Source organism: Protopterus annectens, chromosome 1.part0 (genome assembly GCF_019279795.1).
Source record: "Protopterus annectens isolate FY-2018-M chromosome 1.part0, PAN1.0, whole genome shotgun sequence".
NCBI classification, from domain to species: Eukaryota; Metazoa; Chordata; order Ceratodontiformes; family Protopteridae; genus Protopterus; species Protopterus annectens.
The window spans coordinates 46,816,088-46,839,065 of record NC_056725.1 but is presented as its reverse complement, the minus strand read 5'-3'; the positions used below and the strand labels follow the sequence as shown (position 1 = coordinate 46,839,065).

Below are 22,978 nucleotides of genomic sequence, written 5' to 3'. Positions count from 1 at the left end.
GCAATACCTGTCTGGCTGCAATACCTGTCTGGCTTGACCGGGGCAGGAGGCATAGAATCAGGATTAAGGGAAGCTTCAGAGAAAACATCCTGAACAACATCCAAAACAGGGGGAATAGCCAAGGGCCTATGCTGTGGTAAAAACAAAAATTCCCTAAGTCTCTTTCGAGAATCTGAGAAATCCTGACCTTCCCACTTAAAATGCTCCCTCATGGAGTGCAGGGTTTCAGAAAAGGAAAAATCCTCTGGAGGGGAAGCAGAAGGACTAGAATCCTCTGCATCTGAATCAGAATAAGGAGGAAAATCCTGAATGTCTTCAGCCGAAGACTCTGAGTAATCTGAGGAATGCTCCAATCCTTCCACCTCTGGCTCCACCCTAGGCCTCTTATCTGGAGGGGGCATAGAACCCCTGATTAAAGAAATCAAATCCTCTGCCATTTTCAACATATGTTTTTTAGGTACAGAACCTGCAGAACTAGGGCTGACGCCAGAGGAAGACAAACCAGGCCTGACCTTGGAAGGTGCCTTAGAGACAGAAGTAGAAGGCCTAACCACCTTATGCAAAGAAGGGACTACAGAGACCTGAGAGGCCCCTCAGCCTGACCCGACTCCTGAGAGGCCACATCCTGCAAAATTAAAGGCTCCCCCTGAGATTCAGCTGAAACCTCGGCTGGATCCACTGATTCCACCGTAGTTTCTAAAGAACCGGCGTCCGTAACAGACGACTCATCCTGCTTGGACTTTAACGATTTTTCCTTACGCTTCTTAGCGGTAGCCGGAGGATCCGACGGCATATTGTAGTTACACCGCTTACCGAAGACAAGTCTAGCACAATCTAACCTGCATTTAATGGTGCGCTTATTAAATCTAGCACAAAAGCGACACCCGACTACGTCGTGCTCAGGCCCCAAGCAAGGAATACAGAGAGAGTGGTAATCCCTATGAGGTATCTGTTTCCCACAAGAAATACAATTATTCACTTTTTCTGACATCCGGATTTAACTGAGGCAAGAAAAGACAAAAATATTCCCCAACGGGGTACTTAGCCCAACTTGGTCTTCGGTCTGAAACTCAAAATACGAAAATTTCAGGATGCCGAACGGCACTTGCAAACGCTGCTTCTGCTTCAGACTATGCGGCAAGAAAGACTAAGGATATGGCGTCGGTCATGCGCTTTAGTACTACGGCGTATTGACGTCAGATCTGAGCGCCATGACCGACGCCAGCCTAACACTTTGGTATTCGGGCCGACCGAGGACAGCGGACTACCCACAGGTTATGACTGCAGCAATGTGAGATGAAGAACATCAAAAAATACACAATGCAGGACAGGGACATCAGGGGCTGATTTGTTTAAGCATGGGCTAAACTCTTGGCTAGGCTTATAAGGGCCTCAGGGCCAACAGCCTACTAACCTCCTAATGATCCTATGAAAGATGTTGTTTCAGGGATTTTTTTTTTAAATAGTTGCATTACTGGAAGTCCTGAGTTATGGTGGAAGGGTGTTCCATAGCTTGGAAATAGTAAAGGAGTACAGCACCTGACCTGCAGAAAGGTTGTTTTTTTTTATTTTCAGGAACAGCTGACTTCTGGATCGAATGGGTCTATTTGGATGGTACTGGGTGAGTAGGGAAGAAATGGCAGGGCAATTTGATGGCCTGAATACAAGTTTATGTGCAGTGGTTAACTGCAGATATGTAAGACAGTGTGGGCGTTCTAGCCAGTTTAGTAGGTGTACTGAGGCACAACAGTGTAATGAATATTTTGCAATGGTCACGAATTTTGCTTTTATTATAGCACGAGTCGAGTTTGGATTTAAGGACAGACTGGATGTTGGTAAGAAGAGGGGTACCATATAATAGAGATAGTAGCAGAAAAGAAGTGGCCAGGCATAGTTTTGTGGGGTGGTTGAGGAAGTATTTGTGTCTATAGAACATGCCAAGTTTTTGGCGTGTTTTTTTTTTATGTTACTGTGAATATGGAGGTCAAAACTTAGGTTTTCATCTATGATGACACCTAGTAGTTTTGTATTTCGGACAACCCCAATGATATTTTTGTTTTGAGAGTAAACAGAGAATTTGTCCTTGTTCAGGGAGATTTTTTTTAGGGGTAAATAGCATGAGTTTAGTTTTTGGGGGGTTTAGGGCAAGATGATTATTGGTCATCCATGTTTCGGTGGCAATGAGGGCACTTTGGGTGAGTTGTATTTCTGATGTGGAGTTGGCAGTACAGATGATGGTTGAGTCATCTGCATATTCGATGACACTGCCTTGACTAAGGGTGGTGTGGAAGTTGTTGATGAAAATACTAAACAGCAGGGCCCCTAGTATAGATCCCGGAGACATGCCTGTGGTTATGTTGAGGAATGGGGAGAAAGACTGCTCCAACTTAGTTGACTGTTGCCTATCTGTGAGGTAGTTTGAGAACCCGTTTAGGGTAGAGGGAGCGATGCCTAAGTTAGACAGTTTGGTGAGAAGAAGGGGGTGGGAGATGGTATTAAAAACCTTGGAGAGGTCAAGAAAGGGAGAAGATGCCATTTCCAGCATCTTAGGCATGGTTGACTGTGTCCAGGAAGGATTATAGAGCTGTGGTAGTACTGTGCCCTGGTCTGGAACCATGCTGAGTGGGAGAAAGAATTTGGTTATGTAGCAGGTGACTTAGAAGTTGTGCATGGATGTATTTTTCTAGGATCTTAGAAATGGGTGAGAGGATGGCAATTAGTCAAAAGGTGAGAGGGAGAATATATGCATTTTTACAGCTTGTGGGTATATAGGACTCCTGGATTGATCTGTTAAAAAAATACTTATGGGATAAGCAATAGAGATGGCTGATAATTGAAGGAATTCAAGAGGTAGGTTGTCGGGCATGTTAGTGCCAGGTTTGAGTTTTAGAAATAGATTTTATAGTAGCTGTAGGAATAGTTGAGAGAGAAAAGCTGGGCAGGGGGGAGCTACAAGTATTTTTGGATGATGAATTTGCCGGAGCTAAGTTGGTTTTAGGAAAGTTAGTGGTGTGATCGGTTATGGCATTTATGAAATGTGAGTTAAAGAGTGAGGCTATTTCAGTACGCATCTATCTGGACTTGGGCATGGATTGTTATTGGAGCCTGGTTTTAGTGAGAAATTTATGGAGCTCCAGAATTTTTGGGGGTTATGTGACTGTGATGACTTTGTAGACTAAGGTAGCATTCTTTTTTGTTTTTGATTATTAGACGCTTTACTTTACTTCGGAGTTGCTTAAATTGTGTGAGGTCACAGGGGTTTTATTTCTTTGCCATACTTTCCATGCTTTGTCCCTGGCAGTCATGAGTTGCCTAGTGGGTCTAGTAAGCCAGCTGGAATGATTAGTTTTCACTCTCTTTTGTCTGAGAGGAACCAGTTTGTTTAAGATCCTGAGAAATGTAGAGTAAAAGAACACTACTGCTTCATTGAGTGAAGGATTTTTAGTGCATCCCAATTTAGGCTATGTAGAGTTTCATTACCGATGGTTGGATAGAAGTGGGACAGGTCTATGATTTGTTTGTACTGGTGTTTACTTGGCATTGGGCTATTTTTACATATTATAAAGGCAAGTAGGCGGTCACTAATACTGTTAGGTAGAGTTCCTGTTCCATTTTATTAGTGTCACGAGACCATAATACAATCCAGGATAGAGCCAGTGTTGCTGTTTTTTTTGGGTCTGGTTACATTGGTGACTAGCTGAGTAAAGTTATATAGGTTTATGCTGGTGGTAGGATGGTGATATGAAATAGCAAACAAGTTGATATTTGCATCGCCTAGAATGATTGCTTCATTTTTTATGCTGTTTGAGGCCCAAGCTAGGATTTTTTCTAATATGGGAATATTGTTGCCTTGCATTATGCTCTGTATACAACTGTGTCAGAGTTGTATTTACTATAGCTTGTGCTCTGAAATTTCTTCTGGCCGTTGGGACAAAAGAAAGTATCCTGGTTACTCATGAACCTGAAATAGTTGCAGAAAGGTGGGCCACATTGACATGTAACTTTCCTAAGATGCAAGTTATCTACTGGTGCTGTTCTTTCTACATATTACCTTATGGTCTTGTTTTTATGGATGGTAAAAGGCAGTTTTGGGGGAAGGATCTTATTAAGAGTCTTGATCTCACACTAATAATGCACCAGTTGTTCTCAATTGCTCTCTTAATGTTGTTAAAGTACAGTGAATAGGTGAGAGTGGTGCTAATCCTCCATCTATCATTGCTCTGTCAGTTGAGGTTACAGAAATATATGTCAGTCCATGGTGAGAACAGCAGAGGAAATATTCATTGATAAGAAGACTCTCTTTATGTCCACAATAAGGCACCAACTGTGCCAATGCTTTAAGATCAAGTACATAAAAACCTTAGTGTATCCTTCCCAGATGGCTGGACTTCTCAGATGGATAACTTAATGCTGAAGTCTGTGCTGAGGGAACTTATCAAGGAGGATGGCAAAAATAGGGGACAATTAATACAAGAACTCTTACCTGCCACTATAGCAATATGCCTCAGTCAAACTCAATCCTTTTGAATTGTACAATAGACACCCTGAGAGACTGCTAACACTGCCAGAAAAGCCCTTGGGAGGAAACAAATTCCATTTAAAAGTGTTTTACCAGCTTGCACTGCAAACTGAAAGTAATGATGTCCACAGTACAGGAACTCATGGAAAAATCTCAAGTTACCCAACAAGGGGGTGTATAAATATAAAGGCAAAGAACAGCGAATTTAAAACAGCAGACTAGGTGTTGATTTTGGTCTCCACAGTAGAAAATTAGAAGTTATGTACTTACCATAACGTTCCATCTGAGTAGGTGGATTCATTTGTCTGCAACCTGTGGGGTTATGGATCCGATATCGGATCCGAACCGGCATGATTATCCAGCTATGGATCCGAGCTCTTAGCTCCTCCCCTCACCCATAATGCCCTGCTCTCCCTACATGACCTCAGATCGAGTTTGCCCTGAATAAAAATACCCTGGAAAGGGTAACACATAATATGCAGGAAACTGACAAGGCCAGGGGGATAGGAGGGCGGGACGGTTGCAGACAAATTAATCCACCTACTCAGATGGAACGTTATGGTAAGTACATAACTTCTAAATCTGAAGTAGGAGATTCATTTGTCTGCAACCTGTGGGACAGAGTCCCCAGCTACCTGAATCTTGGGCGGCCGTCATGGAAGGATATTCCGGAGCACCGAGGAGCCAAAGGATGCTCTACCTCTAGATGTGATATCCAGCTTGTAATGAGAAATAAAGGTATGAGATGAAGCCCAAGTGGCTGCTGAACAAATGTCATCCAGAGGAATCCTAGCCTTAAAGGCCGCTGAGGTAGAAACTGACTGGGTCGAATGGGCATGGACTCCCTCCTGTGCGGGCCTCCCAGAAGCCTGATAAGCTAAAAGGATACATTGGGAAATCCAGCGTGACAAGGAGACTTTGGAAATTGGCTTACCCAGATTGAATTTGGCAAAGGAAATGAACAACTGGTCGGATTGCCTATGACCAGCTGTCCTGTTAAGATAAAAATGAAGCTGCCTGTGAACATCCAAGGAATGCAGCTTGTATTCACCCTTGTTTTAATATTTAGGAAAGAAAACAGGGAGGTTAATGGACTGATTAATGTTTGCTTCTGAAGCTACCTTAGGAAGAAAGGAGGGATTGGTCCTGAGGTATACGCGGTATGGATGGAAGACCAAGTAAGGAGGCTTCATGGATAAGGCTTGAAGTTCCGAAACTCTTTTGGCCGAAGTAATGGCTACTAAAAAAGCAGTCTTGAGGGATAAAAATTTAAGATCTACTGTGGCCACAGGTTCGAAGGGGGGAGCGGTCAAGGCCTGAAGAACCAAAGAAAGATCCCATGGAGGAACCGCTTGCTTGATACGGGGTCGAAGGAGAAAGGTGCCTTTTAGGAAGATTTTACACAATTTGGCAGACATAAGAGGTCCAGAGTCATGACCAACATGATAATGAGAAATGGCCGCGAGCTGCACTTTGACCGTGGAACTACTGGCACCATCATTAAAAAGAGTAGTTAGGAAGTCTAGCACCAGAGGAAGGGGAACGGTAAAGGGATCTAGACCTTGCCGCTACGCCCAAATGTAGAATCGTTTCCATTTACTGCGGTAAACTTTCCTGGTAGATGGTTTATGAGCCACTACCAGGATGGCCTTAACGGGGGACGAGATACCGGGAGTCCTAATTAGGAGTGGAACTGGAGCAGCCAAGCAGTCAGCTTCAGGTTGTCCAGATTCAGAGTTGGTAGGTTTGATGGGTGCGATATCAGATCCGGAATGGGATCTAGAATCCAAGGTGGATTCACCGAGTGAGACCGTAGGTAAGGGAACCAGATCTGTCGAGGCCAGAATGGGGCAATGAGGATCATTCTGCACCCCAACCGAGAGGCTTTCTGAAGAACTTGGAGCATCAGAGGCAAAGGGAGGTAAGCATAAAGAAGACCGGGAGGCCAAGCATGCACCAGAGCGTCTCTTGGGGAATCCCCTGGAGGAGGGATTAGAGTGAAAAAACTGTCGCACTTGGTGTTTGAGGGAGACGCAAAAAGATCGCAACAAGGAGCTCCCCACCGTGCAAAGATACGTTTCGCTACTTGAGCATTGAGAGACCACTCGTACAGGGAGAGAATGGTGCGACTGAGCTTGTCCGCAAGGATGTTGGACTGACCCGGAATATGCGTTGCGATGAGAAAGCGGTTGGTGGAGATCGCCCATTCCCACACTCTCATGGCTTCTCGACATAAGGGATAAGACCTGGTTCCCCCCTGTTTGTTGATGTACCAGACCACCGACATGTTGTCTGACTGAATCACAATTGTTCCCAGGGGAAGAAAGGCCTGAAGTGCTTGCAACGTCAAGAGCACTGCTCTCATCTCTAGAACACTGATATGCACGGAGGTCTCTGAGTCGCTCCACGTGCCTTGGACCGTCCTGCCTGCAAAATGCCCCCCCACCCGAGGTGGGAGGCGTCGTGGTCACCGTGGCGAGAGGGGGAGAAGCACAAAAGGGGCGGCCTCCGTGGAGATCCTGTGAGTGGAGCCACCACAAGAGGGACCGCTTGCAAGCCTTGCTGATCGCGATGGGATGATGCATAGGTAGAGCAAATTAAGACCACTGAACTTGAAGTGTCCACTGAAGGACCCGCATGTTGAATCTGGCGAGTGGAAGAAGAGATATTGCTGCCGCCATGGACCCTAGAGCCCTCAGGACCAATTCCGCCGGAACAGAGCTAGAGTGGAGGATGGCCCGCACCTGGAGTCGCAGATTCTGAACTCTGTCGGCTGTGAGGAAGGCTCTTAACTCCCTCGTGTCTAATCTGGCACCTATAAAATCTAACAACTAAGAAGGGGCCAGGTTGGATTTTGCTACATTTATCGTGATGCCCAGGCGGGGAGCTAGATGAAGAAAGGAGTCTCGTGCCAATGATAGTAGATGCCTTGTTGGGGCGGTAAGAAGCCAGTCGTCCAGGTACGGGAAGACCTGCACCCCCTGAAGCCTCAGGTGGGCCGCAACCACTACTAATACTTTGGTGAACACCCTGGGGGCTGTGGTGAGACCAAAGGGAAGGACCCTGAACTGGTAGTGACTGGCTCCCAGCCGGAAGCGAAGAAACCTCCTGGAACGTCTGTCCATTAGTATGTGGTAGTACGCATCCTTGAGGTCTATAGAGCACATCCAGTGATTCTCTCCTAGAAGGGGGAGGATGGATTGCAAGGTGACCATCTGGAACTTCTCTTTGGGAACTGCCAGGTTTAACAGGGACAGGTCTAAAATAGGTCTTAAGTCCCCCGTCTTTTTTGGCACTAAAAAGAACCTGGAGTAGAACCCTGATCCGATCTGGTCTGGGGGGACGGGCTGGATGGCTCTTTTCCCCAGCAGATGGCCAATTTCTGCCGAAGCGGCCTCCCACTGACCGGGTGGAACGTCGGGGAGGGATTTTAATTTTGGAATGTGATGAAAGGGGATCTTGTATCCTCTGGATATAATGCGGAGGACCCAGCGGTCTGATGTTATGGACTCCCATGCCGCTAGGTGCTCTGAAAAACGTCCCCCGACTGCCTCCAGAGTGGAGCAGTCGGGCAACCCCTCAGGGCTGCTGCGCGGGCCGTTCAGAGAAAGGTTCTCTGGACCCGAAATTCCTGGGAGCCCCTCTGCCCCTGGGGCGGCATCCTCCCTGTCCTCCTCTGCCACGGAAGGACTGGTTGTCCGGAGAGGGTTGGGATTGCTGCGACTTCCGGAACCACATCTTCTTCTGGCCCTTTTGGTTCCTAGAGTAGGACCTCTGGGGCACAGAGAAGCGGATTCCGATGGCAGACAGCGTCTTCCCGTCCTTTTCACTCTGGGTCAAGGTGTCGCGAACCGTTTTGGCAAAAAAAGGCAGAACCAAAGGGGGCGTTCGCGAAGGACGCCTTGAAGGGCTCCGTGAAATCGCAATGACGGAGCCAGGCCTGGCGTCTAGTGACTAGGCCTACTCCTGCAGCTCTAGCGGCTCCCTCAGTAGCATGGGACAGCAACCGCATAGAGGTATTTGTCACGGATCGAAGAGTGGCCATACGGGTGGAGTGCAAAAGTTTGTCCTCCTCCAACATGGACTCTGGGGGGGATGCAGCGTATTCTTTAATAAGATCGCGCTGCATCCTGGTAACATGTGCCAAGTAGTTGAGCGCCCTCACTGAGAAGGTCGCAGAACTAAACATTCGCTTCCCCAAGCGGTCCATCATCCGAGACTCCTTGCTCGGAGGATGGACTGAAGGACTCTCCTGTGCGAGTTCCTTCTTGGTGGCTGCTGCCGTCAACATGGCATCTACCGGAGGCCCCTTACTCCAATGGGCACGGTCTGCAGGGGGGCTAAGGATTCTGTCTGGCCTTTTGGGAATTGGCTCCACGGTCTCCGGTTCCTTCCACGCCCTGGTGGTAATAAGGTTCACCAGGGGGTCGGGCAGGAGGGGACACCCAAGAGGTAGAAGGGCCCGCTTCGAATGCCTCCAAGAACACAGACTCGTCCGAGGAAGACTTGGGGGCAGACCACCCACCCCTTATGTGAAGCATTTCCATGATGTCTCCAAAGGAGACATCCTCGGGGGGGTGATCTTGGGGAGCCTTCCCCTTCCTCCAAATCCATGTCTTCAGTTAAAGACTCGGGGGAGTCTATGTGCCTCCTTTTACATGTATGCTTGCGAGGGGCTTCCTCGGGGGGCCTGTCCGAGGAGCCCTCGCAAGCAGTGTCTTGTTCCAAAGGAACAGCTTGGGGCACTGAAGCGGGCTGTCCCAGTGGCCGGATGGTGGAAGCCTGACCCAGTGCAGATGGAGCGCGGGACGGAGCCGAAGCAAGTGTCGGGGGTCCGGAAGCCCTCAACAGAGCCCTCTCCACTACATCAAAAGCCGAGGGGGAGCCAGCCCCGACCAAAGGATCCGAAAGTCAGCTCCCCCTCGGATCCGAAGAGTGGATCGGAGCCGGCCCCGAGACACTCTGATCCGAGGGACCAGTGCGCTCCGACACAGACGGCGCCGAAGGCACACTGAGTCCTCCGGATCCGAAGCTCGGAGGCAGGCTCCGAGAGGTTGGATCTGAGACACTCGAGGGCAGGGTCGGATCCGAAGTACCTAGTACTGTTGGCGCCGACCCACCCCCGGCTCCGAAGCTGCCCGGCTCCGAACCCAGGTAGCGGGTCGGAGAAGGAGCTATAGGCTTGAAAAATGGGGTCGAGCTCCCCCCCAGAGGGGGGGGAGGCAGGAGCACTCCCATCTGCATCTGGGCCTGGATGAACCTTCTCATCATCCGGTCCAGATCGGCGTCGGAAGGGCTATACGTGGATCTCGAAGAGGCTACCGAGGTAGGCCTTGAATGCCTCCTCGATAGCCTCGACGGAGATCGGGTCTCCTCCTCCTCAGGCCCCGGTGAAAAGCAGACCAGTGACCGGAGCCGAGGGGGAGGGGGGGAGAGCCAGCAGCAAAGGAGGCTGGAGGAGAAGCCCGCTTAGCAGGCGGGGCCGAAACGGAGGTCTCGGCCCACCGCTTGTGGTGCTTCTCTCTCCAGTCCTTTTTTCTTGCCTCTCTTTCCTCCAACCTAGCAGCGGGAGGTTGAGTCCCAGGTGGACGAGGGGGAGCAGGCGAGGAGGGAACCGTGGCCACGGTACCCACCACAGGAGCGGGAGCCAAAGCCGAGTCCGGGGGTAGAAGTCCCGCCAGGACCAGCTTCGACCTCCACTCCTTCAATGCCCTGGGGTTGAACCCTGCACAAATGGAACATCCAGAAGTGAGGTGTTCAACCCCAAGGCATCGAACGCACCGAGTGTGGCCATCAGCAGGGGAAAGCTTATGGCCACACTCGGAGCATTTGGAAAATATTGCCTTAGGGGCTTCTGACATAATAAAGTCTTTTTTTTTTTTTTTTTACCAAAAAAAAACAAAGACAGAAAACTAGTGCTACACAAGCACACACACAAGGCCCCAAACAATACACACACACAGAAACTCCGACCAGCGAGTGGAGGGGATAAACTTAAGTGTAAAAATTAAAAATTTTAAACTAAAACTATCAAAAGATAAAAGGGAACCTAACACAATCACTCAAAACTCACAACATTATACGAAAATAAAGCTTTCTTTAGGTTTAAATAACACTTAGCTGAAGAGCTCAAAGATCCAAGACCTGGTTACCAGCGCGGCAAACTAGATCTGAGGTCATGTAGGGAGAGCAGGGCATTATGGGTGAGGGGAGGCGCTAAGAGCTCGGATCCATAGCTGGATAATCATGCCGGTTTGGATCCGATATCGGATCCATAACCCCACAGGTTGCAGATCAAGTGTTTGGTAAATGGTAGAGTCCACATGAAATATGAGAGAATAAATGAGGTAAAATAAAGAGTAAGATAAACAGGTAAGAAAAGACGATAACAAGTATACCATATCAATATGTTTAAACTGAGGAAGTAAAACTTCAGCAGTTTTACAGTAGCAATGAGTGGATTCTTAAGCCTGCAGTTCAGATATAGGGCAGACTCTTCAAACCTTAGAAACAGGAAATAAAAGAATGCCTGTTAAATAAGAATGTGTTTCAGAACTGCCTGGCAGAACAAATTTGATTCAAACACCATACTGAGACTACTTTAGAAGCTGCGGTGGTACAGCGGTAACGTTGTTGCCTCACAGCAAGAGGTTCTCCCGTTCGATTCTTGGCTGGAGTGCCTTCTGTGTGGAGTCTGCATGTCCTCCCCATAATCGAGTGGCCTCTGAAAGACATGCGTGAATGGGCATGCCTTCGCTGAAGGTTGGGCGTCGTGCTGGCAAGTCAGCACCATAAAAATCGACTGCCAATCATTAGCGGACCAGAGTTCCGGTGTGGTGACCCCTAACCGGGAAAAGCTGAAAAGACAAAACAAACTGAGACTAATTTAGAACAAAAGGCTAATTTATAACCTTATGGAATAACAAAATCAAACAGACAGGCAGTACATGAAGAAATAGAAAAAGATACTTATGATGGGGGGTAATAGAGGAGTCTAAAGTAAAAGGAACAGCCCCATAAGTCCAAAAACCTTATGGAATCATCCAATTCTGTAATTACTTTAGGAGGTTAAACAGTATCTCCAAATTTGATAGTTACGTGATGCCAAGGGTAGATGAATTAATACCAAGACTAGGATATGATTCTCAGCTGCAGTAGACCTGATGAAGTGGTAGCTTTCTACAGTATAAAATTCCTCCCTTCGAGTTGTATGGTACTCTACAACATTTCAGTGACTCATGGATCAGGATTTAAAATCCCATAGTCTGTATGTTGCTCTTTCTTTGGGTAATGTTGTCATCCACTCTGAAAATTGAGATTCCCATTTTGATAAACTGCAGCCTATTTTAAATGCATTAAGAGTGGCCAAGCTAACTGCTACTGTTTCTAAATGCAAAAATGATATACCTAGGGTATATGACAGGCCAAGAACAGTAGGACCAATAAAGAAAAAGCTGGAGACTGTGAAGGACAAATCCACTCCAAGTACATTAAAATAAAAAAAAATGAAATAAGTGAGTAAATTCCTAGAGTTGGCTGGATACTACAGACAGTTTGTGCCTCATTTCACAACATAGCCAGCTGTATAACGGATTTAACAAAAGAGAAAATGCTCCTAAATAAGATGGGTGGTGAAAGCAGTTAATGCTTTTCTGTAAGAGAGAATATAATCAATATTCACATCCTAAGGCTAGTAAACCACTTCTAGTATAGACAAATGCTTCAGAAATGGGTCTGGGGGGGGGGGGGGCACACTCTCACAGCTCTGCGATGGAGAAGAGATTCCAGTCTGCTACTTGAGCCATAACAAGGCGGAATTAAAATACTCCACAAGTGAGAAGGAATGTTCAGCAATAAAACTGTATCTCTTCTCTTAAATACAATTCACTTGGTCAGAGTTCATACTGGAAACCGATCATGCCTCCCTTATATGGCTTCACTTACAAAAAAAAACGATAACACAAGACTACATCTGCAGGCCTCCTTCACTTCAGCCATTTCAATTCCTCTCACTTTAACCATTTCAGTTCCATCCATTAAAAGATCAAGCTGGTTCAATCAACCACAGTGTGGACAGCCTTTCAAGGATTTATAGGCCATCCACTGGGCCTGAAATGAAAAGGTTCAAGAATGTGTGTGGGTGTGTTGGGGGGGGGACACTGTACAGCAGCATGGTGGTTTTCAACCATTACAAAAGCACGCATGACCAAAAATATGTAAATAATGTTTGTGGCCCAAAAATGTGTAAACAAAGAGCTGTTTCCTCTAAATGTGGCATATGATTTGTTGAGTTGCATCTGTTACTTTAAGGGTAGGGAGGAAAGTGTTTGCATTAGTAAGACTACATTTCTTGAATCAGTATTGGGAAATAATATAAAAGACATACCTGAGATGTGTCCAGGCAGAGTATGCTTACCCATGGTAAATGGAACCAAGTGTATAGAGCAGCAGCTCTAGGAAAAAATAAATGAAGAGAAAAGCAACCACAGAGAAAAAGGAAAATATTTCAACCAGGAGAAATCCAGAGAGGTACTAAGAAAGATGGTTTCCCAGGACGTAAGACTGAACTAAAGGAACTGATTGAGTGTTTTAGTTAAAAACGTCATGAGGGTATGTTTTTTGCAAGAACCTGCCTTATCTGCATATGTATATAAATAAACTACAAGACTGGTGGTCTCGGCTGCATTAATTCTCCTCATTATGAATGTGTGTGTGTGTGTGTGTGTGTGTGTGTGTGTGTGTGTGTGTGTGTGTGTGTGTGTAAATTTCATGCCAGATCCTCAACATTTTACTTCTTCTTTCGGATTTGAATATTACAAATGTCATCACTGATCTTAAACAAAATAAGGAAAATATTACAGCAGCATTCAAACATGTACAAGCTGCACTCATACACTGTAACACTTACACTCTCTCTCTCACACACACATGCACAAACTCTGTTGATAAAAGATTTCTTGTTCATACATACTTCCATTAACCAATCTCAAACTCAAACATATAAACATTCACCTATTAAGTTCTTATCCATATAGTCAAGTCTATAGCGGTTTCTTTGACTGCCAATATATGGCCAAAATTGTACAGAAACACTTTTCTGTGACAGTGGAATTTTCACTTTTTTCTACTGTTGTGTGACCTCGGAGTAGGTATATATAAGCTTGAGGGCGGTGGGGCCTTGCTCCATGCAAAAAAAGTTGCTTCTGATAATTGACAAAAGATATTTTGGCATAATTTCTTTGCTCTATCAGCATTCAAAGAAACAGCTCTCAGTACATAGACATGAATCCCATACAGTCATACATCCAGTAATCACACACACACAAACAGACTTTCCCAGAAATGGGAATGGAGGTAATAAGTCAATTTCTACTCTGATGAAAGCCTTTTTTGATGAAATGAATACAGCCCTGTATGCATGTACAGACACACACACACACACACACACACACACACACACACACACACACACACACACACACACACACACACACACACACACACACACATACACTTTAAAGGATGGTGGCAAAATGGTACCAGAGGACATATGAGATGAATTAACTGTAAATTATTGTGGAAATGGTGGAGGAGGATAACAAAATGTTTAAATACCTCATGGAACCTGAAGTCCAAGAAGACATCAGCTTTCAGGAAAAAAAAGTTGTTTGAGAACAAGGAGACACGGTTTAAACGCAAAGGATGGATTTACTAAGAGACAACATGAAGAAGAGAAATTTGTTTTTACTAACTGCAACAGATCTCTGCAGGTATCTATGGGCTCAACAATCAGTGAAGGAGTTCAATAGTAAATGGTACAGGCCCTATGGTGTTAAAAAATTCATTGCAAGGTAACTAACATCTACCTAATACAGGATTAGGTGAATTACACATTCAGGTAGCCTTATCAAGCATAAAAGTCTATGTCTAAAGTTTAAGGGTAACCTGAAACTGCAAATGAGAAAAGACTGCCACTAATCACAAATCAGGAAGTACTACATCGGCCTGAAGACCTAATATGCACATTATGTGACCTTATGAACACATGATAAAGATATGAGCATTATACTTCAAATACACATTCTGATAACTTTTCAGCATTATTTTGCACACAATATGTGTCTTTGTTAAATAAATAATCACATCAACAGGACCTACTTTAAAGTAACCAATCTCAAATATGGCCTCCGGATATGGCAGGTTGTATTTCTGCAAGTTGTGATACAGACCACTTCCTGGTGATCGGAAATCTGGAATGCCTGCAGCTGAGGCAAAGAAAAAAAGAAAAACTTAACAATCAAAAGCCTGCATGGCACTTTAGTAAACTGCCAAAAAAAAGCATAAAAAACTTCATTAGCATTTGAATAAAATAACCTGCTGTAAACACAGAATATAATTATTTATTTATTTACTGCATTTGTTTACTGGGAAAGTCCACTGGGCCTAAGTGAGCCCATTTTCAGTGGAGGCCTGGAGAGAAAAGCTCCACATTAAGTACATACAACGAAATATTGTACACAATACAGAGTTTATAAAACAGTAGTGGTACATGAAAATCAAATTGATAACAGTGACAAATTGTTTACAATCATAGCATGAATTTGGAAAATAGTATGCATTCATGTAACATATATATATATATATATATATATATATATATATATATATATATATATATATATATATATATATGGTTCTAGGTTACATACCCGACAGCTGCTTTCACCGACAACGGATTAGTGGGCGCCAGAAGATCGACATGCGGAAGACCGACGCTACGGATCAAAATGCCGACGCCAAGGATAGTGACTTGGAAAAAGGCTGTGTGAGTATGCGGTGGTGACGGACGTTAGGGTGCGAGTAAGGTAAGTGTGGATATTGACTGTCTGTGGGGATAGGGGTGGGTTTAGTGATTTAGGGTCAGTGCGGGTTAGGTAAATGTCGGTAGTGATAGTGTTTGGGTTAGGCGGTTAAGTGAGTTAGGGTTAGGGAGCCGGGTTAGGTAAGTGTGTGGTAGTAGTATTTTTGGGTTAGGTGGGTTAAGTGAGTTAGGGTTAGGCGGGTTAGGTAAGTGTCGGTAGTAGTATATTTTGGGTTAGGGGTGGGTTAAGTGAGTTAGGGTTAGGGCGCGGTTAGCTGAGTGTGCGATAGTGATGGTCCTTAGGGTAAGGGTTTGGGTTAGGGTTGTAGATAGTTGTGTATGTGAGGTTTAGTGTGGGTTTGTGAGGATTTTGGTGTGCTTGTGTTCTGTGTGTGGTTTTTGGACAGGGGATGTATTTTGTTAGTTGATTGTTGTTATTGTGGTGTGTGCAGCGTATGAGGTTTCGTGTTTGTGGACCGTCGGTTATTTGTTTGTCGGGCATGTGAGGTTTTGTGTTTATGGTTTGTCGATTATGTGGTGTCAATGTTTGTGTTGTCAGTGAAAGCAGCTGTCGGTTATGTAACCTAGAACCATATATATATATATATATATATATATACATAGTATTATTAGCAGTGAGGAGTATTCACTTAAGGATAAAAAAATAAGGAGACAGACGGGCTATGTGGTAGAATAAAACAAGCGGTACTGGCAGCAGAAGGAGATTATTATGGTAGAAAGAAGAAGAAGATATACAAGTAATAAAATGGAGAACAAGTAGGTTCCAGTGAGGAAAGTCAGGTTTTGGATTTTTTTGTTAGGGTGCAGGTGCATAGCCAGACAGAAGAGAGATGTAGTCTGAGGGATTTTTTGAAGGAAGAAGGATTACTGATGGTTCTGATTGTAGGAGTGAGATTATTCCATAGCTTTGAGTCAGTAAAAGAATACAACATTTGGCCGGCTGAGAGCTTAGTTTTTTCAACAGTCAGTACCATTTTGTTTTCAGACCTAAGGGGTTGATTAGGATGATACATGGTCAGTATGCAGGAGAGGGATGGATAGGTTGCTGGGTAGTAAATACGTTTATGGGCAGTAGTTAATTGTAGACAAGTGAGGTAGTGATGGAATTTGAGCCAATTTAGTTGATGCAGGGAGGAACAGTGGTGGGCTGAAAATTTTGCATTTGCTACAAATTTGGCAACTTTGTTGTAGCACTAGCTGAGTTTAGTTTACAGAGAGGACTGAATATAGGTGAGGACGGGGGCACCATATAAAAGAGAGATGGAAGCAGGAAAAATTAGGTGAGAACCTTTTTAGCACAGAAGCTGTGGAAATAGTTGTGCCGATAAAAGACACCTAGCTTTTGATGTTACTATGGATGTGAAGGTCGAAAGTTATCATCAATGATGACCTCAAGCAATTTGATATTAGGGACGACTTCAATGATAGTTTCATTTTGGGAATGAACGGAGAATTCAGACTGGTCAATGGGGCTAGATTTTTGGGAGCTAAATATTAAGAGTTTGTTTTACTGGGGTTAAGGGCAGGTTGAAGTAAATGCTTCTTGAGTAAGACACTGTAGTTCAGAGACAGATTTAGAAGAGCAGATAATAGTCGAATCATTTGTATATTGGATAATAGTACTACGGGTAAGAGTGGTATGGAAGTTGCTGATAAATACACTGAATAAATGGGGACCCAGTATAGAACCCTGGGGTACCCCTGCATTTGTGTTTATGAAAGGGGAGAAGGAATGCTGTCATATAGTAGATTGCTGCCTACTGGTAAAATATTTACAGAACCAGTGTAAGGTAGTGGAAGGGATACCAAGGTTGGAAAATTTAGTAAGCAGAAGGGGGTGGGAAACTGTATCAAATGCTTTTGCTAGATCAAGAAAGAGTGAGGAGACTATGGAGCCAGTATCTCGAGCTCTATTTACTGTGTCGAAGAAGGAAATGAGAGCAGTGCTAGTGCTATGTCCCGGGCTAAAGCCATGTTGAGTGGAGGAAGTAGTTGGTGTTTGACCAGGTAACCAAGGAGCTGAGTGTAAATGCACTTCTCTAGTATCTTGGAGATGGGGGAAAGAATGGCGATAGACTGGAGTTTAGAGATATCAGAGTTGCTGCCACCTTTATGAAATGGGAGAAAAAAATGTTTTTTTCCAGATATCAGGTACACATGATTCCTGAATGGACCTATTACAGAGAATACTGATGGGGTATGCAATGGAGGAGGCTGACAGTTGTAAGTATTCTGTGGGTAAGTTATCTGGGACATTGGAGCATGGCTTTACTTTACAAAGAAGTTTTTATAAGGTGGAGGTTGGTACGAGTGAGAGCGAGAAAGTAGGTAGAGGGGTAGAGGGCAATTATACTGAAGGTGGTTCTTGTGGATTTCCATTGATAGGTGGGAAGGTGGTAGTAAGCTTGGCAATGGTGTCAAAAAATATGAGTTAAACAGTGAGGCTAACTCAGTGGGTGTTTTTTCTGGGCTTGGGCATGGATTATTGTTAGTTCCTGGATGGAGTAGGGTGTTGACTGCTCCCCAAAATTTCTTGGGGTTTTATTTATGTAGGCAATGTGTGGAAGTGTTCATTTTTGTTTTGACAACTAGACATTTTGCCTGATTGTGAGGTTGTTTATATTGCATGAGACAACATGAAGAAGAGAAATTTGTTTTTACTAACTGCAACAGATCTCTGCAGGTATCTATGGGCTCAACAATCAGTGAAGGAGTTCAATAGTAAATGGTACAGGCCCTATGGTGTTTATCTACCTAATACAGGATTAGGTGAATTAAGTTTAAGGGTAACCTGAAACTGCAAAGACTGCCACTAATCACAAATCAGGAAGTACTACATCCATTATGTGACCTTATGAACACATGATAAAGATATGAGCATTATACTTCAAATACACATTCTGATAACTTTTCAGCATTATTTTGCACACAATATGTGTCTTTGTTAAATAAATAATCACATCAACAGGACCTACTTTAAAGTAACCAATCTCAAATATGGCCTCCGGATATGGCAGAAAAGCATAAAACTTCATTAGCATTTGAATAAAATAACCTGCTGTAAACACAGAATATAATTATTTATTTATTTACTGCATTTGTTTACTGGGCACTGGGCCTAAGTGAGCCCATTTTCAGTGGAAAACAGTAGTGGTACATGAAAATCAAATTGATAACAGTGACAAATTGTTTACAATCATAGCATGAATTTGGAAAATAGTATGCATTCATGTAATATATATATATATATATATATATATATATATATATATATATATATATATATATATATATATATATAGTGGGTTTAGTGATTTATGTTCTGTGTGTGGTTTTGGACAGGGATGTAGGCATGTGAGGTTTTGTGTTTATGGTTTGTCGATTATGTGGTGTCAATGTTTGTGTTGTCAGTGGAGGAGTATTCACGAGATTATTATGGTAGAAAGAAGAAGAAGATATACAAGTAATAAAATGGAGAACAAGTGCAGGTGCATAGCCAGACAGAAGAGAGATGTAGTCTGAGGAGAAGGATTACTGATGGTTCTGACTGTAGGAGTGAGATTATTCCATAGCTTTGAGTCAGTAAAAGAATACAACATTTTTTTCAACAGTCAGTACCATTTTGTTTTCAGACCTAAGGGGTTGATTAGGATGATACATGGTCAGTATGCAGGAGAGGGATGGATAGGTTGCTGGGCAGTAGTTAATTGTAGATAAGTGAGGTAGTGATGGAATTTGAGCCAATTTAGTTGATGCAGGGAGGAACAGTGGTGGGCTGAAAATTTTGCATTTGCTACAAATTTGGCAACTTTGTTGTAGCACTAGCTGAGTTTAGTTTACAGAGAGGACTGAATATAGGTGAAGAGATGGAAGCAGGAAAATTAGGTGAGATTTTAGCACAGAAGCTGTGGAAATAGTTGTGCCGATAAAAGACACCTAGCTTTTGATGTTACTATGGATGAAGGTCAGTTATCATCAATGATGACCTCAAGCAATTTGATATTAGGGACGACTTCAATGATAGTTTCATTTTGGGAATGAACGGAGAATTCAGACTGGTCAATGGGGCTAGATTTTTGGGAGCTAAATATTAAGAGTTTGTTTTACTGGGGTTAAGGGCAGGTTGAAGTAAATGCTTCTTGAGTAAGACACTGTAGTTCAGAGACAGATTTAGAAGAGCAGAATTTGTATATTGGATAATAGTACTAGAGTGGTATGGAAGTTGCTGATAAATACACTGAATAAATGGGGACCCAGTATAGAACCCTGGGGTACCCCTGCATTTGTGTTTATGAAAGGGGAGAAGGAATGCTGTCATATAGTAGATTGCTGCCTATTGGTAAAATATTTACAGAACCAGTGTAAGGTAGTGGAAGGGATACCAAGGTTGGAAAATTTAGTAAGCAGAAGGGGGTGGGAAACTGTATCAAATGCTTTTGCTAGATCAAGAAAGAGTGAGGAGACTATGGAGCCAGTATCTCGAGCTCTATTTACTGTGTCGAAGAAGGAAATGAGAGCAGTGCTAGTGCTATGTCCCGGGCTAAAGCCATGTTGAGTGGAGGAAGTAGTTGGTGTTTGACCAGGTAACCAAGGAGCTGAGTGTAAATGCACTTCTCTAGTATCTTGGAGATGGGGGAAAGAATGGCGATAGACTGGAGTTTAGAGATATCAGAGTTGCTGCCACCTTTATGAAATGGGAGAAAAAAATGTTTTTTTCCAGATATCAGGTACACATGATTCCTGAATGGACCTATTACAGAGAATACTGATGGGGTATGCAATGGAGGAGGCTGACAGTTGTAAGTATTCTGTGGGTAAGTTATCTGGGACATTGGAGCATGGCTACTTTACAAAGAAGTTTTATAAGGTGGAGGTTGGTACGAGTGAGAGCGAGAAAGTAGGTAGAGGGGTAGAGGGCAATTATACTGAAGGTGGTTCTTGTGGATTTCCATTGATAGGTGGGAAGGTGGTAGTAAGCTTGGCAATGGTGTCAAAAAATATGAGTTAAACAGTGAGGCTAACTCAGTGGGTGTTTTTTCTGGGCTTGGGCATGGATTATTGTTAGTTCCTGGATGGAGTAGGGTGTTGACTGCTCCCCAAAATTTCTTGGGGTTTTATTTATGTAGGCAATGTGTGGAAGTGTTCATTTTTGTTTTGACAACTAGACATTTTGCCTGATTGTGAGGTTGTTTATATTGCATGAGGTCGGAAGGATTTTTGTTTTTCTGTCAGGCTTTCCAAGCTTTGTCCCTAGCGGACATAATTTGCTTAGTGGACTTAGCAAGCTAGCTGGCATGTTTTGCCTTGACTCTTTTTAGTCGGAGAGGGGCATGGTTATTTAGGATCCTAAGAAATTTGGAATTAAAGAATTCCACAGCTTCACTGAGTGGGAGATATTTTAGTGGACTCCAGTTAGTGTTCTGCAAGATGTCATTAAAGGTATTTCGGGAGAAGTGAGGTAAATCTCTGGTATATCTATATTGGTGTTATGTTTGGTACAGAGGTGGACTTGCGTATTATGAATGCTGGTGAGTGGTCACTTGGAACTGTTCCGGAGAAGGAGATTTTATTAGGGTAAGAAACCACAATCCAGTCCAGAATCGAACCTTTGTTATTCTTAATGTCAGATCTGGTTAATCTGAAATTAGCTGAGAATAGATGTGAAGGTTGATGTTGGTAGAGGGGTTGTTATTAGAGATATTGAGCCAGTTTATATTAATGTTGCCTAGGAAGAATGTTTCATTTTTAATATTGCTGGTTGCCCAGGCAAGAATATCTTCTAGAATAGGAATATTGTTGCCTGGGGGAATGTATATGACCTTAGTACAAAGGCTTTTGCAATCACTGAGTTTTAGGAAGGTAACAAGTAACTCAGCAGTGGGAAAGAGTGTAATGGGTTTTGAATAAGGTACTACAGTAATGGTGTTTGGATATAATAAGGCGATGCCTCCACCTTTTTTGTGCAGTCTGTCTGTTCTAAGGCATGAGTAGTTAGGGGGTAGAAATTCAGAATCCTTGATATATGGTTTTAGCCACATCTCTGTGATGGCAGTAAAGTCTGGTTTGTGTTGATTCAACCATACATGCAGATGAGGAATTTTATTTCTTATGCTTTGCAGATATATGGTGATGAAGAATAAGGACTTTATGGAATTAGAGGGATTATGAGAGGGAAGGCAGGGGCCAGGGTTTGGATGTATGTCACCACACAGGACTAGACTGCAGTGGGCAGGGTGAGTAATTGGTTGGTGCTTCTTTTTAGTATTTTGGAAGTATTTAAGGACAAAGTTGCTATGAAGGTTGTATTTTTGAGAGAGGATTGTAAGCTTCATTCGTAGAATTAAGTCAGTGGCATAAAGACTGTAGCAGATGTCAGAATAGCTGGAGTGTGAGAGTGTAGGTGGATGTTGTAAAAATTGGTTTGGGAGGTATATGGACTGGGTAATATGATGAAAGTTTTAGAAGGAGAGGGACAGGTACAGACTGAATATAAGGAGAAATGTGCTGAAGATGGGACACATTACTGAGAAGTGTGGTATATATTTATGAAAGAATGAATGTTGTATAGTAATACTGAGGACTGATATATAAAGGAAGAACTAGTGAGGGGACTAAAGGGAAGTATGGGTAAAAGTGTAGGAGTATAAGGGTGAAGTAGGGGTGCCTGGGTTATAGGTGAAGGGAGTTAAGGAAGGTGGGAATAACAATTAAGAGAGAGGTGTGGAAGTAAGATGTGAGGTAAGTAGGAGTAGGAGGTGCATAGGAAGAGAAGAGGAGGAGTTTATGATGGTACTTATAGGAGGGTTGGGACTGATAGATGGCAGAACTGATAGAAGGAATGTAGAGGAGAAGGAGTGTGATTGGATGATGCACAAAGTAGGAGGGGTAGCTAGGTATAAATGTAATTGAAGTGGGGGCAGGTGGGAATGGGGGAAGGGAAGGGGAGCAAAGTAAGCTCGAGCGCAGCAAGGGTGAATGGAGCGGGTTGGAACCGAGACCGGAGATGTGCCTGCCCCATGAAAAACAATTAGTGTAAGCAGCAGGTAGGTAGGGAGAAAAGTGTATTTGTTGGCAACAAAAAAGTACAGGCAACCAGGTGAAGGGAGTATTATCAGGTAGCAATGGAAATTACTTGTATTGAAGAAATAAAGACTAAAACAAATTCTGTTCTGAGGACAGCTAACAAAAAATGGTAGGAGAGAGCTAACAGTGTCAGTAAAACCAATAAGGGAAAAGATATTGCACTATTTGGGCTCAGTATTGTGCTTACAACTGTAGATTACAAAAAAGAAATAACATATAGGCAGGGAACAGAGAAACATACAATTATGATGTAGAGGGTGACTAGATCCATAAATGCCTGGCTTGCAACTTGGGCGTGTTTTAAATATGGTTGAGGTAATTGAAGACTGAGAGTGCTAGAAAACAGAGAAAAGAAAACAAACAATGTTAGACTATGCAGCAGAGTAGATAGGTAAATGTAGAATACTACAGGGGTATTCGCAGAGGTTATATAGGCTTTACAGGGTGATCGCTCTCACTCTTGACTGACACACACACACACACACACACACACA

At 43.6% G+C, this 22,978-nt stretch overlaps 1 protein-coding gene across 2 annotated transcripts in view; it reads right to left on the bottom strand.

Moving 5' to 3' along the window:
* Positions 1–22,978, bottom strand: part of SIRT2 (sirtuin 2) — a 1,239,326-nt gene that overhangs the window by 818,394 nt on the left and 397,954 nt on the right. For both annotated transcript variants that reach the window (XM_044082288.1, XM_044082354.1), the window contains exon 6: positions 14,678–14,784. In XM_044082288.1, coding sequence (XP_043938223.1) covers positions 14,678–14,784 — 107 coding nt within the window. The remainder of the gene's footprint in view (positions 1–14,677; positions 14,785–22,978) is intronic.